Source organism: Trachurus japonicus, chromosome 7 (assembly GCF_045865225.1).
Source record: "Trachurus japonicus isolate A0001 chromosome 7, Traja_1.0".
NCBI classification, from domain to species: Eukaryota; Metazoa; Chordata; class Actinopteri; order Carangiformes; family Carangidae; genus Trachurus; species Trachurus japonicus.
Window position 1 is genome coordinate 14,205,300 of NC_140913.1, and position 24,711 is coordinate 14,230,010.

The 24,711-nt window shown below is 41.4% G+C and overlaps 1 protein-coding gene across 1 annotated transcript; it reads right to left on the minus strand.

The window, feature by feature from the left end:
- Positions 1-4,831: 4,831 nt before the first annotated feature.
- LOC146984307 (L-rhamnose-binding lectin SML-like) lies at positions 4,832-10,804 on the minus strand. The gene is made up of 9 exons (XM_085781369.1): positions 10,736-10,804; positions 10,336-10,368; positions 10,047-10,106; positions 9,644-9,779; positions 6,599-6,708; positions 6,451-6,495; positions 5,516-5,648; positions 5,220-5,323; positions 4,832-5,114 (listed from the first exon to the last, which is right to left on the minus strand). The coding sequence occupies exons 1-9, from the start codon at positions 10,767-10,769 to the stop codon at positions 5,074-5,076; spliced, it is 696 nt and encodes a 231-aa protein (XP_085637495.1). The 5' UTR covers positions 10,770-10,804; the 3' UTR covers positions 4,832-5,073.
- Between the last annotated feature and the right edge of the window lie 13,907 nt (positions 10,805-24,711).

Here is a 24,711-nt window from a genome sequence, read left to right on the forward strand (position 1 = left end):
AAGGGGAGATGGCTGAAGGTGTGGATACTGTGTGGCCTCAGAACACATGCACACAGGTACCTGCCACAAAGAAGAGCAGAGGGAGACTGAAAAGTCACTCCCAGCACACCTGTTTCAGGTTAGCCCATCACCATGAGATCACTGCACACACACACACACACACACACACACACTCAGTAAAGCCGCACACACACATGCAAATCCACCACTAGTGTCACACAAAATGCATAAAATCCATTCCTGATACATGTCTACCCTGTTACCCCGCTCTGCAATGGTCAGCAGTATCTATCAAAGGTGGTCCAAGGAAGGAAGAGTGGTGAACCAGCAACAGGGTCATGGGCGGCCCAGGCTCATTGATTCACGTGGGGAGTGAAGGCTGTGTGGTCTGATCCAGCAGACCAGCTACTGTTTCTCAAATAGCTGAATAAGTTAAAGCAGAAGTAAGTGGTCCGGTCGTTTTCGCTAATGCTGCGTTCCAGGCAGGCTTTTGAAATCGTAAATTACAGCTTCAAGTCACAACTTATGACTTTGTAGCGTTCCAGGCAACCCACTCGTGTTTTTCCGACCTGTTTTACCGGTTAAAGTCACTATAACGGCCACTCGTAACTTCCGACCGGTGAACTCCTACCAGATCGAACTGGTACCACTTCACGGTCGGAAAAATACGAGTTTCCTTGAACGCACCATAACAGTCCTCGTCCCTACGTCGCCACATTCACGGCGTCCCTTGGCTGCACACACAGCCCTGCATGCCGTTCTCTCTCCTCATTGGATAAAAACTGTTGGATACGATAAATGTTTTCTCCTGGGCTCAGAGCAGAGCAGAGGGACTGAGAGACCCGTGTTTCGGTCCAAACACTCTATGTAAGTGATTGCTGTCGGAAGATATAACTATTTAAGACTTATATTAACACAAATATATCACTTACTTCTGCTTTAATGCTGGTTCTGATAGAAACCAACACACACACACAATAGGCAGGTGGTCATAATGTTATGCCTGATTGGTGTAGTTCTTTAGCCGTAAACCAGCCTCTCGCGGAAATGCATTTCATTTCATTTCAACGGAGAGTCTGGCCTCATTCCCGCTGTAAGCGTTTGGCCTGAAACCCTCAGAAGCCCGAGCCAATCAGCGTCGCCGCTGTGATTGACACAGCACGTTGGCCAATCAGGGACCGATTGGTGCAAAGCCCCGTCACTACACCAACTTGCTGATTGGCTGAATAGGATTGTCTGTTGATGCTACTACTCCCGCCCAGCTCCCGCCCACCCCAAACGCTTACAGGGGGAATGAGGCCAGACTCTCCGTCAAAATGAAATGAAATGCATTTCCGCGAGAGGCTGGTTTACGAGGCTAGTAGTTCTTAGGAAATTGTAAAGAACCAACTTTTTTTTGTCTCAGGACTTCCTTTAATATCTGTCAACACTGCCAGTCACTGGCGATCCTTCATCTGATTCAGGAAGCTACTACTACTACTGTGCACACCTCACTTAAACTGACAGTAAAGACAAGCAAGACACATGTTGCTGATTCAAAGTATTTTATTTGTATATTGGGTGGTTTCATTGAGATTTCACAGTTTTGACCTGAGAGTGTCTGGATCTGCAGAACACAAATCAGATCAGTGTCTCTTCCGATGGATAGTGACTCATAGCAGAAGATGTTGTGTCGAAACATGCATGTTTTACTGTTGACATTAAATGACTGAAGGGTTAGGGTTAGTATGTAATTCTCTTTGTATTTTATTTCCTTTGTACATTTCCTTTTGGAGCAACCTGGTGTAAGAACATTTATCCTATGACTGACAAGTAAAACAGGCATTTACACACAAATAAAAAAGAATAGTACTGCAATGAGATGTTGGTTCATCCAAGGTGGTGAACTCAGAGTCACCAAGTCAGAGCCATCCAATAATCACCCAGAGAAGAGCGATTACAACAATACAATAATCTTTATTACAGTAGAAAAAGACAGCTCATAAAAACGACTTAGAGGCGAAATCACAAGCTTAACGGTCCAGTGTGTAAAATGGGGGGAAAACCGTGACATCCAGCGTTCAGATTCTAGATTACAGCGCTCGCTCGCTCGCTCGCCCGCACTCACCCCTCCCGTCGGCAAAGTGATGGTGGCTTCCGAGGACAAAAAAACTTGTTTCCCACGACTGGGAGTATTTCAGGAGCATGGAGCGATGAGGTGAAGATCTAAACCATTTTACGATATGTCTGCTGTTTCCTCCTTCTTTCCTTCCGCCTTCTTCTTTGTTAGTTTATTTATGAACGCAAAACTTGCAAAACATGCTCTCTGGCTGGCTGGATTTTCCATTTGGGCTGCCGTACAAACATGGGGAGTTCCTGCACACGAAGGGACTTAATGATGAACTGTTGTTTACCTGTTTCCTGTGATCCCTCAGACTTATAGTCTTCATGTTAATACTGCCATTGGTAATATTCTTTATGTCTATTGGGGTTTCTGCCCAGCTAGAAGATGTAGCCACGTATGTTTATGTTCACATCACCAGGCTTATGAATCTATATGTGACCTTTGGTTTTGTGCTCATTTACATAATGCAGGTAGACTCTGCATGATTTTTTTTCAGACTGTTTCAGATTTCTATTGTATCCTTGCACACTTTTTTATTGCAAGTCCCTCTGTCTTCTATTTTTCTATTGTATCTGTCGTATTTATTGTTTCTGACTGTGATTAGCTATTACCTTCCATTAGGACCTAATGTATCCAGTCACGACAGCTTAGTATTTATTGTATGTATTCATTGCTCTTTACCTTTGTATATTAATGCTGTTTCTATTGTTTGTATGTTGATATTTAATATTTGAATTCCTCACACCCAGACGTGTGGGAAAGTGATTGGTTTGTGTCACACAGCCACTCTTATTTAAGATGGCTTCCTGTGTTGGCACAAACATTTGTTTGAAAAAGGTCTAGCACCGAAATGTTGCAATGCAATAAATTCTGCAAGTTGGCTATGTGTGCGGGAACTCTTCCTTTCTAATTTGGACTTAATTGTCATCCTCCGACGGATCTGCCAAAGAAATAGATGTGCGAAGATTTTTGCTTTTTCTTGTTTTATAGTGATTATACACTCATGGGTAGTATATTCAGATTTTGCCAATAAACTTTGCCAATTATTACACACTGGACCTTTAAGGCACACTACAAATATAACACGCAACCACCCTCTAGTGGAGGCGCTGCAATTACACACTTGACCAACTCACGTGGCTGACACACTAGAAGTAGAAGCCCCTCCCTCGCTACACTGTGCACTGTGCAGGTAAGTTCCCCCGACTAAGCTCCGGGCCACACTATCCAGCACATTAAAATATAATTTATACAAATAGAAAGGAAAGGAATAATGAGGCTCTCTGTCAATTACACATGCCTGTTGCCAGTCCGATCAGCCCTAGCAGTCCACGTCCATAATGAACTGCAGTAAACAGTAGCAGGTAAACCCAGATTTAGCTGAGCTACTTTGCTACTCCATGATCTTAGCCAACTGGTTAACTCTCCAACCAATCAGAGATCCTTGTTTAATCTGGTTTTGATGTGACTGGAAAAGCCACAAACCCAGTTACACACATGTGTCAGATTATGTATTACATACAAATTTCTTCTTGTAACCACTATCAATGTTTCTCAGTCTCTTTGTAATAGAAATGATAAAAACACAGTCAGCTGGGGCGTAATAGCTCACTGGACTGAGCCCTATAGAGGCTATAGTCCTTGCTGCAGTCGGTGTCATTCCCCTCTCTCTGTCTCCCCCATTTTCTGTCTCTCCCTGACTATCCTATCAAACCAAAATACTTAAATCACAAAATAAAATAAAAAAAACACACAGTTGATTGTATTTTACAGATCAAGAAGACGACTAAAGAGTTGTTCCTGGAGGCGTTCAACCGGCCTGCAAGACATGCTCTAATTGTGGTGAGCTGCTCTTCTGTCTCTGATTAAAATTGTCAATTAAGTCCATTACAACATGGACTAATGTTAGAACCAGCAAGTAATTTTCAGATAGAAGTCATCAGAAAGTTTGCATAGTTGACCTCCAAACCAGAGGGTGGCGCCAGGGGAAAGCACAAGGAAAGTTGTAATGTAAATTTATTGGGAACATTTCTCATAAAGTAAGTTGTAGGTCTGGGAGGTGATGGGACATCTCACTGTGTCCTTCTCAGTGCTGCTTCATGGCTCTTTAAAGATTGTTGTCATGTTGACAGCAGGGTGTCCCTGCTTCCTGTGGTCTAACCTCAGAAAACTGATGAGTTATTTCAACTGTGAAATGAGGAAGCAAGGAAATATAATAATAATAATAATAATAATAATAATAATAATAATAATAATTATAATCAGTTGTAAATTGTAAAAGATACTATTCCACCTCATAGCCCAAAATATGGGTGATTTATAAATGATGCAATATCCTACATAATCCTTTAGTCTCCCTACTTCTCTGGATCTCCTTTGCAAATTGCCATATTTTCTGCCCACTTTTTTTCCCATCTACTACTGATTTTTATATGTTTTTGATTAAATGTATCCAAGGTAAAAAAAAAAAAAAGACATGGACTGATCTAAGGTCTGTCTTTGAAGGTTTAGAAATCAATGAAAGATTCTGGTTTCTCCAGTTTCATCAGTCAACAAGTTGTTTCAGTTGATTCTGTACATGTGGAGCATGTAACATGTCAATGTATAAAATAATCTTTGACACATCAGTATTTTGAAAATTGAGTTTATTGTAATCATATGGATGGACAGTGATTTCAGTAAGAATGGTCATTTCTGCTTCATCTTTACATCATGTTTCACTCTCACAAACAAATATAAAATTGATTATGGTTGTTGGGTCTTGTATCAAACGTGTCCATTTGCATTTTAAGATTTGTTCAGGGCGTCTCTGCAGCAACACAACACTATGGTGCTAACAATACACAATGCAGTGACATGTTTTACCTTGATCAAAATGAAAACAAAAACAAAAACCTACAGATGGACATAATCACAACTGGCATTTATCTTTTATTCTGTCCATGTTTATTGTGATAGGTAAGGTCCGTTTACTCAGGCGGATGTGGAGTGTCCGGAGCAGCCACAGGATCTGCAAAGGAACAAGTGACTGAAGTCATTTCTCCACTTGAACATCTTGTTGGTGTTTGTCCTTTGTACAATTAGATCACAGTTTACAGGCCTTTAAGATACTTACACAGGCACACATACGACAACTCCAGGTACTTGTAAGTGCCCCCACAGGGGTCTCCAAACACTGAGTTGCTTGCTCTGATGCTGCAGGTGTTTCTCCCATTGCAGCTGTGGATGCAGGGTATCATGAGTAAAAACCGGCTTCACACACACACAAATATGTAAGATATTATGTGTAGTTTGGACTTGGTGAGTCCCTTAATCCGAATTAGATTTATTATTCATGAACATAACATAAAATGAATAAATTGTAATTTCTTCACTTAAGATATAAACATCATCAGTAAATAGTAACAGTACCTGTTAGCAACTTTGCTAGTGGGGTGGAAGCAGAGAGTATTTTGAATCTGACGGACGGGCCGTCTGTAGGAGCAGGTGGTCTGGTCACTGCGTCCGTAGTGAGCTCCAAGGACAGATATCACCTGACCCTCATCTGATCAGAGAAAGACATCAGAAAATAGATGCTTTTGTTCAACCTTTTTTTGGTATGCCACCTTCAAATATGTCTATAAAATCACTAACACTTATCTTGATCCAGAACCTTTGCTTATTGTTGTTGGTGTCCCTGAAAATACATCCCAACAGCAGCTCCTCTCTTCCTGCCTCATCTGAGCTTAACACATATTACTAATCACTCCATCCGGCGGCCCTGCTCCATCTTTCTTTCTTTTTTTTTGTGTCATTGTCGTGTGAGCTACTGGACTAATTTGACTTTCCCTCCTAGGGATGAATAAAGTATTCTCTACTCTCTACTCTACTCTACTCTAATGTCATGGACACAAACAACAGTTTCTACATGCAACATTGGCTGTGTGATTAAATCAGTACGTTACATGAGAGATGTCTTAGAGGACATATGCCAACAATATGATTAAAACTCCCTATTGCACATCTGACACATATAAATTAAATTACAACCTGGTTTCCCACACTGCTTAATGTTTTATTTAATTATTTTTCTTCTAATTAATTCATTCTCTTTCTGTCTTTCTTGCTTTCATTTCTTCACCTTGAATAATGTTCAAATTCCATTGTCATGTCTATTGTTTCTTATGCGGATATATTGTATTTTAATATTGTTTTATAACAGTTTTCTTTGTGAACACAAGCATTAATATAACATGACACCAGATGTATGATTTTCCTTGACTCAGCAAAACATATTTGATTAAAAGATGCTTTTGTTTATCACATTAATCCACTATAAATGCAAAAAAGAAAACAATTCATCTTACCACAGAACAAATTGGCCGTAGAGCCCTCGCATGCAGTGACTTGAACTGTTAAAGGAACATTAATCATCATTAGACATAGAATTTACTTGACTTGTTGGTGGATCTGAGTGAGTGGTGAATATGGATTTTGTCCAGGTGTGTGACTGACTTGCTGGGAAGCAGGTGTAGTTTGTCTCCACATATTTGTATGTGCCAAAGCAGGGATCAGTGGCACGAACATCCAACGTGTTGAACTCACACACCCTCTTGCCGTCACACCTTTAGGGATGACAGTAAGAGTGTCAATATTTTGTTCATTTGAAAATAACATCTATTTTGTCTTTGCGCAGTTTTGGATCAGTTTTAGGACCTGAAGCTGGTCTGGTTTCCAGTAGAGGAAAGTTGTTAATGTGGGCCGTGGAGCATTTCGTGAAGTTGTAGCCTACATCAGTAGGCTATTAGGTTTCACAAACAAGGAGAGCCCCACAATATAGTTTTACGACCTTAAAGGTATAGTTCACCCAAAATTCAAATTTCACTCATTATCTACTCACCCTCATGTCGACTAAGGGCTGGGAGAAGTTTCAGAGTCCTCCGTGCCTTCTCGGAGTCACAGTGGGGCTCCGTGCAGCACTGCATGTCCATAACGGTTGCGAACTGAGCTCATTTTTCTTCGTCTAAAAATACACACCATGCTCGTCTGTAATGTCCCTCTTGTATTGAAGCCCCAACGTGAGAAATTGTTCAGAAAAAAATTAAATAAGTATATGTTTTAAGCTTGTTTGTAGCGGAAGCTCCCATAGTGTTGCTCTGCCGGAATCTCGTGCGATTTGCGGAGCCGTGAACTGGGTGTCAATGCAAATCGTGCGAGATTTGGACGGACCAGGAAGAGCAGTGCTGGGAGCTTCCGCTACAAACAAGCTTAAAACATATACTTATTTAATTTTTTTTCAGAACAATTTCTCATGTTGGGGCTTCAATACAAGAGGGACATTTCAGACGAGCAGTATGGAGGTATTTGGATGTTTTTTGGTGTGTCTTTTTGGACGAAGAAAAGTGAGCTCCGTTCATAACCGTCATATGGACATGCAGTGCTGCGCCGAGCCCCCCTGTAACTCAGAGAAGGCACGGAGGACTCTGAAACTTCTCCCAGCCCTTAGTCGACATGAGGGTGAGTAGATAATGAGTGAAATTTGAATTTTGGGTGAACTATCCCTTTAAAATAATGTTTCTAAACTCATTAAAGTGGTACAGTACATTGTGCCGCTCCGCTAAAGCTCCAGAGCCCAAGCTCAAGCCCAGTCTCCCTGCGCCCTGTGTTGGGCCACACGGCCGACAAGATCCCCTCCAGAGCTCGAGCTCTGGAGCTTTGCTTGGCACCGCTACCGGTAACGGCGACAGCACAGTCGTCGGTACTGATGATGGTTGCCACTGCCAGTACGCTTCTTTGGGAACGAGCTGGAGCAGAGAATACGAATCCTATATACTGGGGCTTGGCACATCAGCACCACATCAGTATCAGACTTTGAAAAGAATATGCAAGAAAATGCATCTATTCCTTTTTCTCATAAAATTGCCACTTAATTCTCGTAATATTATGACTTCAATCTCGTAAATGTATGACTTTATTCTCGTAATATTATGACTTTTTTTGACTTTATTCTCGTAAATTTATGACTTTATTCTCCTCGAAGTCTGTGATTTTTTTTCTCAATGTGGCCCTAATACTCTGTCGTATTAGATTACTTTGTAGTTTTTTCACGCTAAACACTGTCATTCTGAAAACAATATATTATAGTATATTGTATAGTATATTGGTAGAATTGATATAGATATAATTTTATGAAATTATTTGCATGAAACAGAGGTGTTACAACTAACCCCACCCATGGGGTTAGGTGTAGGGGAGACTGGGGACAGTTGCAACAAAGGACGGTTGCAAGAAGCCTTATTTCTCCAATCAGAAAGATGCTAGAGTGATGACACTCAACACTGAACATTCACAGCTAGACCCTCTACCCACCAAGAAGACATCTTCAGCATCTGCTCCTGCTTGTACTGAGACAAAGTTGTTTTAGAGGTATGAAAGTAGCTTTTTTCTTGAGCTGTATTTTTGTCACACTGTCCTGGCCTTTTCTATGAATTAATCCAAACCTACCTAGTTTGAATCACTGTTTTGTTGACTATCAAATGACATGGTTAGCATGTGCCAGTGTCATTGTGTCTAGCTAGTACATGATGTTATGTCATAGCTGATATACAATACATCAATTTCATTCCTCATGATGAACAGAACAGTCAATTATATTAAACCATGAGAGACTAATGCTAAAGATTTCAAAATAATTCCCCAGATAACTTCCTATAATGAAATATGCAATTTGTATCTATAGCTGTTGTTATAGTTGTATCTTGTTCTATGGGACAGAAGTAGCCACATATATGTTCCTATGAAAATTGGAGAAAAGTTAATTTATTTGATGTCATACAGTGAATAAATCATCCAAAAGTAGAGTGCATGTTTATAAAAGTTGTTTATATTGCAAATAGTTCCATTCTTCTTGTCTCACACTGAGCTATTGAGTTGTATTACCACTGTTAACCTCTGCACATTGACTCCTGGCCTTTGTTCTACACAAAACAAAACTCCAACTGTTCTCTGATAAATATTACTAAATAACTAAATAATACTATAGTATTATTGTAAGACAATGCATATTTTAGAAATACTTTGCTTATTATTTCACTAATCAAAAGTTGATTAGTGAAATTTAATGTATGTTTAATATGTTGCAACCGTCCCTTATCCGTGTTGCAACTGTCCCCACGTTTGGGGTCAGTTGCAACATCTGGATTCTTCCATTCAAATGAATATTGTGATTGATGTAACCATCTTTAAATGGCATGACTTATTAGCTGACACATGTATGTTTAATCTATACAAGTTTGGTGAGCCTAGTCCAAATAGTCTCTGAGTAACTGAGAAAAATGTGTTAGAAAAAGGCAATAGCTGTTCAGTGGTAGCAGAGAGGTGTATTTTGGTAGTATAAAAACATGATTAATCTAACTACTACTAATCTATTTTTTTTTTTTTAATTCTTCAGCCCAAACCAAAATCTGTTGTTCCCCCCTCTCCCTTTTTGTCCCCTGCGGCAAATACATTTTACTGAGTCATGTTATTCAATCCAGTGACTGTGTGAAGGTGTGCAGCTACCTCCTCCTGATGATATTCACAGTGCCGCTCTGAGAACAATTGGTGCTGGTGACCTGATTACTAGGTCTCCCTTCACTGCAGGTCTTACTGTTCAGACGTCCGTACAAAGATGCCTGCACACTGATCACCCCCTGATCTGTTTAAGAAGAGAAAAGTGTCAAGTTATATTCATGACTGTATATTGTGATTTAGTGCAACAGCAATTAGGTATTTGTCTTTAGAATGTCTCATCTCGGTCAGGTTTTAGAGAACTGGACCCAGATGGACTTTTTGATCTATGTGGCTTTCATGGTTAATTAGTGATATACACAGAATGAGCATGTGGGTACTGAAATATTTGGTTGTGTACTTGGTGCACTCAGCCTTTAAGAATAAATAAGACAAACATTTATAAAGTTCATACCACAGCTCAGGCGCTGGACATTGCTGCCATTGTCACAGGTGATGGCCGTCTCTGTGGAAACTACAAAAATAAAGAGATATAAAAAGAAAAGTACAAATTATTGACTCCATGTCTCATATAATACGCACACGCGCGCACACACACACACACACACACACACGCACACACGCACACACGCACGCACGCACGCACGCACGCACGCACACACACACACACACACACACACACACACACACACACACACACACACACACACACACACACACATGAACATAGATCAGATATTTACCTTTGGTCAAAAGCATACATGTTGCTGCCAACACTGGAAAAAACAAACAAACATCACAGTCAAACTTGTCAAACTTGTCAAACAGGACTTGTACATCACAGACTTTGCATCAGTGAGACAACTAAAACACAGGAACTGTTATTTGAAAACATTTACCCAGATATTAGAAAACAAGAGACTATAGGAAATCAAACCCAGCACCCACTCATCCACCATGCCACCACAGAGTAAATGGGAAATCATCTTTACATGAAACAGCAAATTAAATCTGCATGTTATCTGCATATATGATGAGTGCCCATTCCTCTTGGAAGTTGTGGCAACTTAAATCAAATGCTAAATGTAACCACATATAATAACAGTCTGTCTCAAACCCTCATGGTAATTGTCATGTACTCACACAGTGCGCTGCTGAAGCCGAAGTGAAGCATCATGGAAGATCTCGTCTCAGGTGAGCAGGAGGACTGATGGAGCCTGAGTCAGTCACACCTGTATTTATTTTCCTGGACCAGGAACTGTCTTCACTCTGTTACCTGTGAGGCAACCTGGTTTTTCCAGCCTCACAAGGAAACACCTCTGCCCTTTCTCAACAACTGGCAACATTTCTGGTCATTACTTCCTTGAGGGAGTGGATCCTTTTCTGTAGCCCCATTGTTTGTAGTTCATGTGCATGAGTGACCAATGACTACATTTTCCATGAGAGCTCAATGGATTGTGTCTCAATAAAACACAGCCAAAGAGACAAAACACAAAACACAAAGAAACACCTTTAACATCTAAAGCAAACACTCAACACACACACAGCAGTCATGTTTCCAGGGGGACACAGAAAAGTGACAGTTCTGGTTTGGATTGATTGATTGGAAAATGTATTTTAAACAGGAAAAGAGAAATAAAACAACACAACAGATAAGCAACAACAACACAGAAAGAAAGCTCAACACAATACATGGTATCGAGTCAGGGTTATCCATAGTGTGGTGGAGTGGGTAGAGCAGGGGCCCCATGTGCAGAAGCTGCAGTTGGCCCTGGTTTGAATCCTGCATCGGGTGGCCTTTTGCTGCATGTCATGTCTCTCTCAACTATACTATCAAATAAAGATAAAAAAAATGACTGAAATATATACTTTAAAAAAACAAACACTACAACTTATAATGCAATGAATAATATAAACATCTGCATTTATAGAAAAGGAAAAAGACGATATATCCAAACAGTAACAAAACACAGCATAGAAAGAAAATGACCTAGTAACAATGAACATGAATAGTTGAAGAAAAATAAAATATTCTTTCTTTAGATATTCTACTGTTTCATTTGTATGATAGTATAAGGATATTCTTATATTCTATTTGTCGTCTGTCGTCTTTTTAAAATCGCCTGTTTGGTTTTTGGTCATTTTCTCCAAAACCACCGGCCCGATTTCAACCAAACCTTCTGCGTTGGACTCCCCTCGGACCCCCAGATGATATATCCGAGTTTGAAGAAATTTGAAGAAATTTTAATTTTTGGTCAAAAAAAAAAAAAACGTACGCCGCGCGCCTGTCGTCTTTTTAAAATCGCCTGTTTGGTTTTTGGTCATTTTCTCCAAAACCACCGGCCCGATTTCAACCAAAACCTTCTGCGTTGGACTCCCCTCGGACCCCCAGATGATATATCCGAGTTTGGAGAAATTTGGAGAAATTTAAATTTTTGGTCAAAAAAAAAAAAACCTAAGCCGCGCGCCTGTCGTCTTTTTAAAATCGCCTGTTTGGTTTTTGGTCATTTTCTCCAAAACCACCGGCCCGATTTCAACCAAACCTTCTGTGTTGGACTCCCCTCGGACCCCCAGATGATATATCTGAGTTTGGAGAAATTTGAAGAAATTTTCATTTTTGGTCAAAAAAAAAAAAAAAACGTAAGCCGCGCGCCTGTCGTCTTTTTAAAATCGCCTGTTTGGTTTTTGGTCATTTTCTCCAAAACCACCGGCCCGATTTCAACCAAACCTTCTGCGTTGGACTCCCCTCGGACCCCCAGATGATATATCCGAGTTTGGAGAAATTTCAATTTTTGGTCAAAAAAAAGAAAACGTAAGCCGCGCACCTGTTGTCTTTTTAAAATCGCCTGTTTGGTTTTTGGTCATTTTCTCCAAAACCACCGGCCCGATTTCAACCAAACCTTCTGCGTTGGACTCCCCTCGGACCCCCAGATGATATATCCGAGTTTGGAGAAATTTGAAGAAATTTAAATTTTTGGTCAAAAAAAAAAAACCGTAAGCCGCGCGCCTGTCGTCTTTTTAAAATCGCCTGTTTGATTTTTGGTCATTTTCTCCAAAACCACCGGCCCGATTTCAACCAAACCTTCTGCGTTGGACTTCCCTCGGACCCCCAGATGATATATCCGAGTTTGGAGAAATTTGGAGAAATTTTAATTTTTGGTCAAAAAAAAAAAAACGTAAGCCGCGCGCCTGTCGTCTTTTTAAAATCGCCTGTTTGGTTTTTGGTCATTTTCTCCAAAACCACCGGCCCGATTTCAACCAAACCTTCTGCGTTGGACTCCCCTCGGACCCCCAGATGATATATCCGAGTTTGGAGAAATTTGAAGAAATTTTAACTTTTGGTCAAAAAAAAAAAAAAAACGTAAGCCGCGCGCCTGTCGTCTTTTTAAAATCGGCTGTTTGGTTTTTGGTCATTTTCTCCAAAACCACCGGCCCGATTTCAACCAAACCTTCTGCGTTGGACTCCCCTCGGACCCCCAGATGATATATCCGAGTTTGGAGAAATTTTAATTTTTGGTCAAAAAAAAGAAAACGTAAGCCGCGCACCTGTCGTCTTTTTAAAATCGCCTGTTTGGTTTTTGGTCATTTTCTCCAAAACCACCGGCCCGATTTCAACCAAACCTTCTGCGTTGGACTCCCCTCGGACCCCCAGATGATATATCCGAGTTTGGAGAAATTTGAAGAAATTTAAATTTTTGGTCAAAAAAAAAAAAACGTAAGCCGCGCGCCTGTCGTCTTTTTAAAATCGCCTGTTTGGTTTTTGGTCATTTTCTCCAAAACCACCGGCCCGATTTCAACCAAACCTTCTGCGTTGGACTCCCCTCGGACCCCCAGATGATATATCTGAGTTTGGAGAAATTTTAATTTTTGGTCAAAAAAAAAAAAACGTAAGCCGCGCGCCTGTCGTCTTTTTAAAATCGCCTGTTTGGTTTTTGGTCATTTTCTCCAAAAACCACCGGCCCGATTTCAACCAAACCTTCTGCGTTGGACTCCCCTCGGACCCCCAGATGATATATCCGAGTTTGGAGAAATTTAAATTTTTGGTCAAAAAAAAAAAAAACGTAAGCCGCGCGCCTGTCGTCTTTTTAAAATCGCCTGTTTGGTTTTTGGTCATTTTCTCCAAAACCACCGGCCCGATTTCAACCAAACCTTCTGCGTTGGACTCCCCTCGGACCCCCAGATGATATATCCGAGTTTGGAGAAATTTGAAGAAATTTTAATTTTTGGTCAAAAAAAAAAAAAAACGTAAGCCGCGCGCCTGTCGTCTTTTTAAAATCGGCTGTTTGGTTTTTGGTCATTTTCTCCAAAACCACCGGCCCGATTTCAACCAAACCTTCTGCGTTGGACTCCCCTCGGACCCCCAGATGATATATCCGAGTTTGGAGAAATTTGAAGAAATTTTCATTTTTGGTCAAAAAAAAAAAAACGTAAGCCGCGCGCCTGTCGTCTTTTTAAAATCGCCTGTTTGGTTTTTGGTCATTTTCTCCAAAACCACCGGCCCGATTTCAACCAAACCTTCTGTGTTGGACTCCCCTCGGACCCACAGATGATATATCCGAGTTTGGAGAAATTTAAATTTTTGGTCAAAAAAAAAAAAAACGTAAGCCGCGCGCCTGTCGTCTTTTTTAAAATTGCCTGTTTGGTTTTTGGTCATTTTCTCCAAAACCACCGGCCCGATTTCAACCAAACCTTCTGCGTTGGACTCCCCTCGGACCCCCAGATGATATATCCGAGTTTGGAGAAATTTTAATTTTTGGTCAAAAAAAAAAAAACGTAAGCCCCCGCGCCTGTCGTCTTTTTAAAATCGCCTGTTTGGTTTTTGGTCATTTTCTCCAAAACCACCGGCCCGATTTCAACCAAACCTTCTGCGTTGGACTCCCTCGGACCCCCAGATGATATATCCGAGTTTGGAGAAATTTGAAGAAATTTTAATTTTTGGTCAAAAAAAAAAAAAAACGTAAGCCGCGCGCCTGTCGTCTTTTTAAAATCGCCTGTTGGTTTTTGGTCATTTTCTCCAAAACCACCGGCCCGATTTCAACCAAACCTTCTGCGTTGGACTCCCCTCGGACCCCCAGATGATATATCCGAGTTTGGAGAAATTTGAAGAAATTTAAATTTTTGGTCAAAAAAAAAAAAACGTAAGCCGCGCGCCTGTCGTCTTTTTAAAATCGCCTGTTTGGTTTTTGGTCATTTTCTCCAAAACCACCGGCCCGATTTCAACCAAACCTTCTGCGTTGGACTCCCCTCGGACCCCCAGATGATATATCCGAGTTTGGAGAAATTTGGAGAAATTTTAATTTTGGTCAAAAAAAAAAAAACGTAAGCCGCGCGCCTGTCGTCTTTTTAAAATCGCCTATTTGGTTTTTGGTCATTTTCTCCAAAACCACCGGCCCGATTTCAACCAAACCTTCTGCGTTGGACTCCCCTCGGACCCCCAGATGATATATCCGAGTTTGGAGAAATTTGAAGAAATTTTAATTTTTGGTCAAAAAAAAAAAACGTAAGCCGCGCGCCTGTCGTCTTTTTAAAATCGCCTGTTTGGTTTTTGGTCATTTTCTCCAAAACCACCGGCCCGATTTCAACCAAACCTTCTGTGTTGGACTCCCCTCGGACCCACAGATGATATATCCGAGTTTGGAGAAATTTAAATTTTTGGTCAAAAAAAAAAAAAACGTAAGCCGCGCGCCTGTCGTCTTTTTAAAATCGCCTGTTTGGTTTTTGGTCATTTTCTCCAAAACCACCGGCCCGATTTCAACCAAACCTTCTGCGTTGGACTCCCCTCAGACCCCCAGATGATATATCCGAGTTTGGAGAAATTTAAATTTTTGGTCAAAAAAAAAAAAAACGTAAGCCGCGCGCCTGTCGTCTTTTTAAAATCGCCTGTTTGGTTTTTGGTCATTTTCTCCAAAACCACCGGCCCGATTTCAACCAAACCTTCTGCGTTGGACTCCCCTCGGACCCCCAGATGATATAATCCGAGTTTGGAGAAATTTTAATTTTTGGTCAAAAAAAAAAAAAAACGTAAGCCGCGCGCCTGTCGTCTTTTTAAAATCGCCTGTTTGGTTTTTGGTCATTTTCTCCAAAACCACCGGCCCGATTTCAACCAAACCTTCTGCGTTGGACTCCCCTCGGACCCCCAGATGATATATCCGAGTTTGGAGAAATTTGAAGAAATTTTAATTTTTGGTCAAAAAAAAAAAAAAACGTAAGCCGCGCGCCTGTCGTCTTTTTAAAATCGGCTGTTTGGTTTTTGGTCATTTTCTCCAAAACCACCGGCCCGATTTCAACCAAACCTTCTGCGTTGGACTCCCCTCGGACCCCCAGATGATATATCCGAGTTTGGAGAAATTTGGAGAAATTTAAATTTTTGGTCAAAAAAAAAAAAACCTAAGCCGCGCGCCTGTCGTCTTTTTAAAATCGCCTGTTTGGTTTTTGGTCATTTTCTCCAAAACCACCGGCCCGATTTCAACCAAACCTTCTGTGTTGGACTCCCCTCGGACCCCCAGATGATATATCTGAGTTTGGAGAAATTTGAATAAAATTTTAATTTTGGTCAAAAAAAAAAAAAAACGTAAGCCGCGCGCCTGTCGTCTTTTTAAAATCGCCTGTTTGGTTTTTGGTCATTTTCTCCAAAACCACCGGCCCGATTTCAACCAAACCTTCTGCGTTGGACTCCCCTCGGACCCCCAGATGATATATCCGAGTTTGGAGAAATTTCAATTTTTGGTCAAAAAAAAGAAAACGTAAGCCGCGCACCTGTTGTCTTTTTAAAATCGCCTGTTTGGTTTTTGGTCATTTTCTCCAAAACCACCGGCCCGATTTCAACCAAACCTTCTGCGTTGGACTCCCCTCGGACCCCCAGATGATATATCCGAGTTTGGAGAAATTTGAAGAAATTTAAAATTTAGGTCAAAAAAAAAAAAACGTAAGCCGCGCGGCCAGTCGTCTTTTTAAAATCGCACTGTTTGATTTTTGGTCATTTTCTCCAAAACCACCGGCCCGATTTCAACCAAACCTTCTGCGTTGGACTCCCCTCGGACCCCCAGATGATATATCCGAGTTTGGAGAAATTTGGAGAAATTTTAATTTTTGGTCAAAAAAAAAAAAAACGTAAGCCGCGCGCCTGTCGTCTTTTTAAAATCGCCTGTTTGGTTTTTGGTCATTTTCTCCAAAACCACCGGCCCGATTTCAACCAAACCTTCTGCGTTGGACTCCCCTCGGACCCCCAGATGATATAACCGAGTTTGGAGAAATTTGAAGAAATTTTAACTTTTTGGTCAAAAAAAAAAAAAAAACGTAAGCCGCGCGCCTGTCGTCTTTTTAAAATATCTGTTTGGTTTTTGGTCATTTTCTCCAAAACCACCGGCCCGATTTCAACCAAACCTTCTGCGTTGGATCTCCCCTCGGACCCCCAGATGATATATCCGAGTTTGGAGAAATTTTAATTTTTGGTCAAAAAAAAGAAAACGTAAGCCGCGCACCTGTCGTCTTTTTAAAATCGCCTGTTTGGTTTTTGGTCATTTTCTCCAAAACCACCGGCCCGATTTCAACCAAACCTTCTGCGTTGGACTCCCCCCGACCCCCAGATGATATATCCGAGTTTGGAGAAATTTGAAGAAATTTAAATTTTTGGTCAAAAAAAAAAAAACGTAAGCCGCGCGCCTGTCGTCTTTTTAAAATCGCCTGTTTGGTTTTTGGTCATTTTCTCCAAAACCACCGGCCCGATTTCAACCAAACCTTCTGCGTTGGACTCCCCTCGGACCCCCAGATGATATATCTGAGTTTGGAGAAATTTTAATTTTTGGTCAAAAAAAAAAAAACGTAAGCCGCGCGCCTGTCGTCTTTTTAAAATCGCCTGTTTGGTTTTTGGTCATTTTCTCCAAAACCACCGGCCCGATTTCAACCAAACCTTCTGCGTTGGACTCCCCTCGGACCCCCAGATGATATATCCGAGTTTGGAGAAATTTAAATTTTTGGTCAAAAAAAAAAAAACGTAAGCCGCGCGCCTGTCTTTTTAAAATCGCCTGTTTGGTTTTTGGTCATTTTCTCCAAAACCACCGGCCCGATTTCAACCAAACCTTCTGCGTTGGACTCCCCTCGGACCCCCAGATGATATATCCGAGTTTGGAGAAATTTGAAGAAATTTTAATTTTTGGTCAAAAAAAAAAAAAACGTAAGCCGCGCGCCTGTCGTCTTTTTAAAATCGGCTGTTTGGTTTTTGGTCATTTTCTCCAAAACCACCGGCCCGATTTCAACCAAACCTTCTGCGTTGGACTCCCCTCGGACCCCCAGATGATATATCCGAGTTTGGAGAAATTTGAAGAAAAATTACATTTTTGGTCAAAAAAAAAAAAACGTAAGCCGCGCGCCTGTCGTCTTTTTAAAATCGCCTGTTTGGTTTTTGGTCATTTTCTCCAAAACTACCGGCCCGATTTCAAACCAAACCTTCTGTGTTGGACTCCCCTCGGACCCACAGATGATATATCCGAGTTTGGAGAAAATTTAAATTTTTTGTAAAAAAAAAAAAAAACGTAAGCCGCGCGCCTGTCGTCTTTTTTAAAATTGCCTGTTTGGTTTTTGGTCATTTTCTCCAAAACCACCGGCCCGATTTCAACCAAACCTTCTGCGTTGGACTCCCCTCGGACCCCCAGATGATATATCCGAGTTTGGAGAAATTTTAATTTTTGGTCAAAAAAAAAAAAACGTAAGCCGCGCGCCTGTCGTCTTTTTAAAATCGCCTGTTAGGTTTTTGGTCATTTTCTCCAAAACCACCGGCCCGATTTCAACCAAACCTTCTGCGTTGGACTCCCCTCGGACCCCCAGATGATATATCCGAGTTTGGAGAAATTTGAAGAAATTTTAATTTTTGGTCAAAAAAAAAAAAAAAACGTAAGCCGCGCACCTGTCGTCTTTTTAAAATCGCCTGTTTGGTTTTTGGTCATTTTCTCCAAAACCACCGGCCCGATTTCAACCAAACCTTCTGCGTTGGACTCCCCTCGGACCCCCAGATGATATATCCGAGTTTGGAGAAATTTGAATAAATTTAAATTTTTGGTCAAAAAAAAAAAAAAACGTAAGCCGCGCGCCTGTCGTCTTTTTTAAAATCGCCTGTTTGGTTTTTGGTCATTTTCTCCAAAACCACCGGCCCGATTTCAACCAAACCTTCTGCGTTGGACTCCCCTCGGACCCCCAGATGATATATCCGAGTTTGGAGAAATTTGGAGAAATTTTAATTTTTGGTCAAAAAAAAAAAACGTAAGCCGCGCAGCCCTGTCATCTTTTTAAAATCGCCTATTTGGTTTTTGGTCATTTTCTCCAAAACCACCGGCCCGATTTCAACCAAACCTTCTGCGTTGGACTCCCCTCGGACCCCCAGATGATATATCCGAGTTTGGAGAAATTTGAAGAAATTTTAATTTTTGTTCAAAAAAAAAAAACGTAAGCCGCGCGCCTGTCGTCTTTTTAAAATCGCCTGTTTGGTTTTTGGTCATTTTCTCCAAAACCACCGGCCCGATTTCAACCAAACCTTCTGTGTTGGACTCCCCTCGGACCCACAGATGATATATCCGAGTTTGGAGAAATTTAAATTTTTGGTCAAAAAAAAAAAAAACGTAAGCCGCGCGCCTGTCGTCTTTTTAAAATCGCCTGTTTGGTTTTTGGTCATTTTCTCCAAAACCACCGGCCCGATTTCAACCAAACCTTCTGCGTTGGACTTCCCCTCAGACCCCCAGATGATATATCCGAGTTTGGAGAAATTTAAATTTTTGGTCAAAAAAAAAAAAACGTAAGCCGCGCGCCTGTCGTCTTTTTAAAATCGCCTGTTTGGTTTTTGGTCATTTTCTCCAAAACCACCGGCCCGATTTCAACCAAACCTTCTGCGTTGGACTCCCCTCGGACCCCCAGATGATATATCCGAGTTTGAGAAATTTTTGAAAATTTTGGTCACCACAGTCACACAAAAACTAAAAAAAAAAAAAAAAAAGACATAAAGCCGCGCCCTGTCGACTTTTAAAAAAAAATACGCCTAGTGGTTTTTTGGTCCAATTTCGCCTTCCCCCTCCCTTTTTCTTTATTCCCCCTCCAAAACCACCCGGACCGCGTATTTTCAACCAAAAAACCAAACCTTCATGTGGGCTTTCTTCTGACATGGGACGTATACATTAATCCTTCCCCTACGTGACACCCCCCCACCCCACGGTCGTTTCAGCTCACATTCCTCAACATCTCCCTCATGGATCCCCCAGATGATAAATCCGAGTTTGGAGACAATTATATTAGCTAAAAGAAAAATTATAAAATTTTATACTGTTGTGTTTGGTCAAACTAAAAAAAAAAAAAAAAAAAAAGAGGAAAAGGAAAAAGGACGAAAACTTTAAAAAAAAAAAAGAAAAAACGAAAGGTAATCGAGCTGCCCGAGCTCTCGAGCTGCCCTGTATATGAATCTAGCTATGTCCGATGTTAATAGGTATATCGTATCGGGACCACGTCTAAATTTTAAAAAATCCTGCTGAAAGGGGTGTTATTTGTGTATAATATGAGTTTTTTTTGGGTCCATTTTTCCCCTCCCCAATATTCATTCCTTTCTTTTCTTTTTTTTTCTTTCCCCCTTAAATCCTCCCCCATTCATTTCCCTCTTTTTTTCAATTTCCCCCTCCATCTTTTCTCTTTCTTTCTTTTTTTTTCCCCCTTTTCTCGCTTCCCCTTTTTCCCTCCCTTCCTCCAATTTCCTTTTTCTTCTATTATCCTGTTTTCTGTTTTCGCCCCTTTTTTCCTCAATCCTTTCCCCCCCCTTTTCCCTCCCCTATTTTCTTTCTCCCTTCCTCCATTCTATATCTCCCTAAATTTTATCATCCCATCCCTCATTTCTCCTCCCTAATTTATTCTTTTCCCTCCCCCACTCCTTCCCCCTTTCTTTCTCCCTCCCTCCCCCCCTCCAAAACACACCAAACCCAACCACCGTGACCCACCGCCCACCCCACCACCCCGTCCGACACCCCACCACCGCACCCACCCCGGCCGCCCAAAACAACCACCCGGGCCCGATTATCAAAAACAAATTTCAACAAAACCATACACATTACAAAAAATGTACATCCACATACACATTCAAATTCATCAACCAAACCTACTCTAACCTTAAACCTACCTTTTCCTATCCTGCGTATGACTCTATCTCCTTATGACTATCTTTATGCGTAGTTACTTTCACCCTTCATGAGTTTTTCCTATTCTCTTTTCCGACCTTCTCGTTCACTTTCCCCTTCTATCGCTATTTAACCTTTCCTCTTTGTTTCTCTTCTATCTTGGAACTCCCCCGATCTTTTCCTTTACTCGTTCTATGCCAATCGGTACTATACCCACCTCCCCGCCCCACCCAGAAATGAAAAATTTCCTCTAAATGTTGCGCCCAAAATCCGCCCAAAACCCAAAAAAATATAGAAAAATTTAACCCACCCCCCCCCCCCCCACCCCCCCGGCCCCCCCCCCCCCCCCCCACCCCCCCCCCCCCCCACCCCCCCACCCCCCCCCGCCCGCCACCCCACCCCCCCACCCCCCCCCCCCCTACCCTCCTCCTCTCCCTACCGCCCATCTTCTTCCCTCACCCTCCTCTCTTCACTCATAACCACGACCGCTAATACCTACCTCTACCAAAAAAAAAGAAAAAAAAAAACTCCACCCCATAAAGGTAACAAAATAATTACCAAGTAAAAATCCCCCCAAAAAACACCCACCTCAATAAACCCCCCCCCCACAACATACATAAAAAAAAAAGCTAAAGACAAACAATAACCACATAATCTAAACCAATTTCACCACAACCCCCCGGCCCCGATTTCAACCAAACCTCTGTGTATTGGACTCCCCCACGTACCCACCGATAGAAAGAAATACCTAGTTTGAGAAATAAAAATTTTTGGGACCAAAAAAAAAAAAAAAAAAAACCTTACGGCCGCGTCCGCCCCAAGACGTCTTTTAAAATCGCCTTATTGGGTTTTAGGGGGTCATTTTCTTTCTTTCACCAAAAACCAACCGGGCCGCGATATCAATCATCACAACCAAACCTTTCTGGTTGGGGAGACTCCCCCTCGGCCCCCCAAGATGTATATAAAATCCTAGATTTGTGAGAAATTTTGGAGAAATATATTAATTTTTGGTCCAAAAAAAAAAGAAAAAAACAAAAAAAAAAAAAAAAAACGTAAAGCCGCTATAAGCCGCGCGCCAGTTCCGGTGTCTTTATAAAAAATTGTAAAATTAAAAAAAAATCGCCTGTTAGGTTTTTTTTTGGTCATTTTTCTCCTCTCCTATTTCTCGCTCCAAACCACCCTGGCCCCGAAATTCAACCAACACCTTACCTGCGTATGACTTTTCCCCTCCCCTTCGGCGGCGTACCCCCAGATTGATATATCCTAGTTAGGAAAGAAATTTGAATAAATTTTAATTTTTAACTTTTTGGGTCAAAAAAGAAAAAAAAAAAAAAAAAAAAACGTAAGCGCGCCGCAGCCATGTCTCCTTTTTTTTTTAAAAAAAAATAAAATTAAATCGGGCATGTTTGGTTTTTGGGTTGTTCATATTATCTATATTTCTCCCCCCCCCCCCTATTCCCATTCTTTCCCTATTATCTTACCCTTTTCTCTTTACCCTCCCCTTCTTCCCCGCCCCCACCTCTTTTTTCTCCCCCTTTCCTATTTTCCCTCCCCCTATTTCCCCCCTTTTTCCCCCCCCCCTTTCCCTATCACTAATTTCCCATAACTCCCTTACCCTCTTCTAATTTCCCCTTCCCCACCAAAACCACCCCGCTCCGGCCCGCGTATTTCAACCAAACCTTAAAACCATCTGTCTTTCTAAAACCTTCTTCTTCCTGCTTTTGACTTTTCCTTTTTACTTCATCTCACACCCCTCGGAACCCCCCCAGATGAAATATCCTATTTTGTGAAGAATTTTATTATTTTTTTTTTTTATTTTATTGTTTGGTACAAAAAAAAAAAAAAGAAAACGTAAGCCGCAGCAACAAACACTAAAGACAAATATGCCTGTCCATGGTGGGGGTACGTCTTATTTTAAAAAAAAAAAAAATCAAATATACGCGCTGTGTATTTGGGATTTTTTGTTTGGTCATTTTCATTCACCAAAAACCACCAAAAAAACCCCACAAAACCCTCAACCAAAAAAAAAACCACAAACCCACCCCCCACCGACCAAACCACCGACCCGGCAGCACCGCCACCCACCATTTTTCAAACAAAACCCAAAACAGATCTGCGTTGGACTTTTTTTTTCTATTACTTCCATTTCTCTTCTTTCCCTAATTCTTATTTCCCCACGGAACACCCAGATGAATCTATTCCTGAGTTTTTGGGAGAAATTTGAAGAAATTAAATTTTTTGGTCAAAAAAAACAAAAAAAAAAAAACAAAAACAAAAACAAAAAAAAACACACACACAAAAAAAAAAAAAAAAAAACAAAAAAAAAAAAAAAAAAACGTAAGAAGCCCCTCCCGCCGCGGAGCCCCAAGCAAAGAGAAGAGCGGAAGTGCCCCTCCCGCTCAGCCTGTCGTTCCTTATTTAAAACAATCCACCAATCGCCTGTATTTAGGTTTTTTTTTTTGGGTCATTTATCCTCCTCTCCAAAACCACCCACCCCACCCACCACGCCATCACACCACCCACACGGCCCCACCGAACCACCCAGCCCGGCCCCGATTTCAAAATCAACCCTCCAAAATTTTGTCATATTCAACGCAGAACGACCATCTCAGCTCTTAGACCTTCTGCTTCCCTTTTCTTCTTAACTCTTCTTCTCTAAAATACCTCTCTTCTCATAGCTTCTCGTTTTGGAACTCAACTAACTTCTTTACTCTTTCACTTACTACCTCACTTTCCTCCTCCCCTCGGAAGCACTTCGGTAAAATACCGAACTCTTTTATAATCTTTTTGGGACTTCCTCTCTCTTTCTACTTCTCTCAACTCCCTCTCTCTCTTTTCTCCACTCTTCCCCTCTGACTCACCCATATGATATATCTGGAGTTTGGAGAATTTTTATAATTTTTTGGTTGGTGGTCAAAAAAAAAAATAAAAACCGTAAGAAGAGCCGCACGCGCGCGCGCACTGTCGACTTTTTTTTAAAATTTTTTAAAAAATCTCCTTATTTGGTTTATTTATGGGTTTATTTGGTTTTTTTTATGGTGGACATTTTCTTTTCCCTCTTTTCTTTCCCTTTACCCTTCCCCCTTTTCTTCCTTTCCTCCTCTATTTTCCTTTTCCCTTCTAACTCCCCCCTCTTTTATCCCCTTCATTCTCTCCCTTTTTCTCTCCCTTTCCTATTTTCCCCTCCTACTCCTTTCCTTTCCCTTTCCCCTTTTTTCTATCACTCCCTTATGTTCCCTTCTTTCTTCCCTTATTTATAACTCCTATATTTCTTCCCCCCCCTTTCCTGTTTCCATCCCCCATACCTCTATCCCCACCTTTCCTTTCTCCCCTTTCCTATTTCCCCCCCCTTTCATTTTTTCAATCCCTCATTATATTCCTACCCCCCCCCAATTAACTCCCCAAAAATACTCCCCCTATCCCATTCATTTCTCTCATTCCCCTTCCCTCCTAACCCTCACCAAAAACCAAATCCTTCCCTTTCCCTCTTTCCCCATTTCCTATTCCCCCATTGCCATTTTCTAATAACCCCCTTCCCCCCCTTTTCCCCCATATTTCCTTCTTCATTTTCTTTCCTATACCCCCCTCTATCCCTCCCCACTTTATTTCCCCCCCTTTCTCTCCTCCAAACACCATCCCACCACCACCGGACCCCACCCCGTGCACCGGCCCCCACCGGCCCCCCGCCCACCCCCCCCACCCTTTTCCCTCCCCAAAACCACCGGCACCTGATTTCAACAAACCCAACACAGCTTTGGACCCTTCACTCCCGCTTCCCCCCCGTAAACCTCCCCTCCACTTGTCCACCCCTTTGTTCTTATGACTCTCCTCCCCTCACTCTACTCTCCCTTTTCCCCTGCTTCGTGACCTCCCCATATGATATATCCGAGTTATGGAGAAATGTTAAAAAAATTATTTTGGACAAAAAAAAAAAAAAAAAAAAAAAAAAAAAAAAAAAAAAAAAAAAACGTAAAT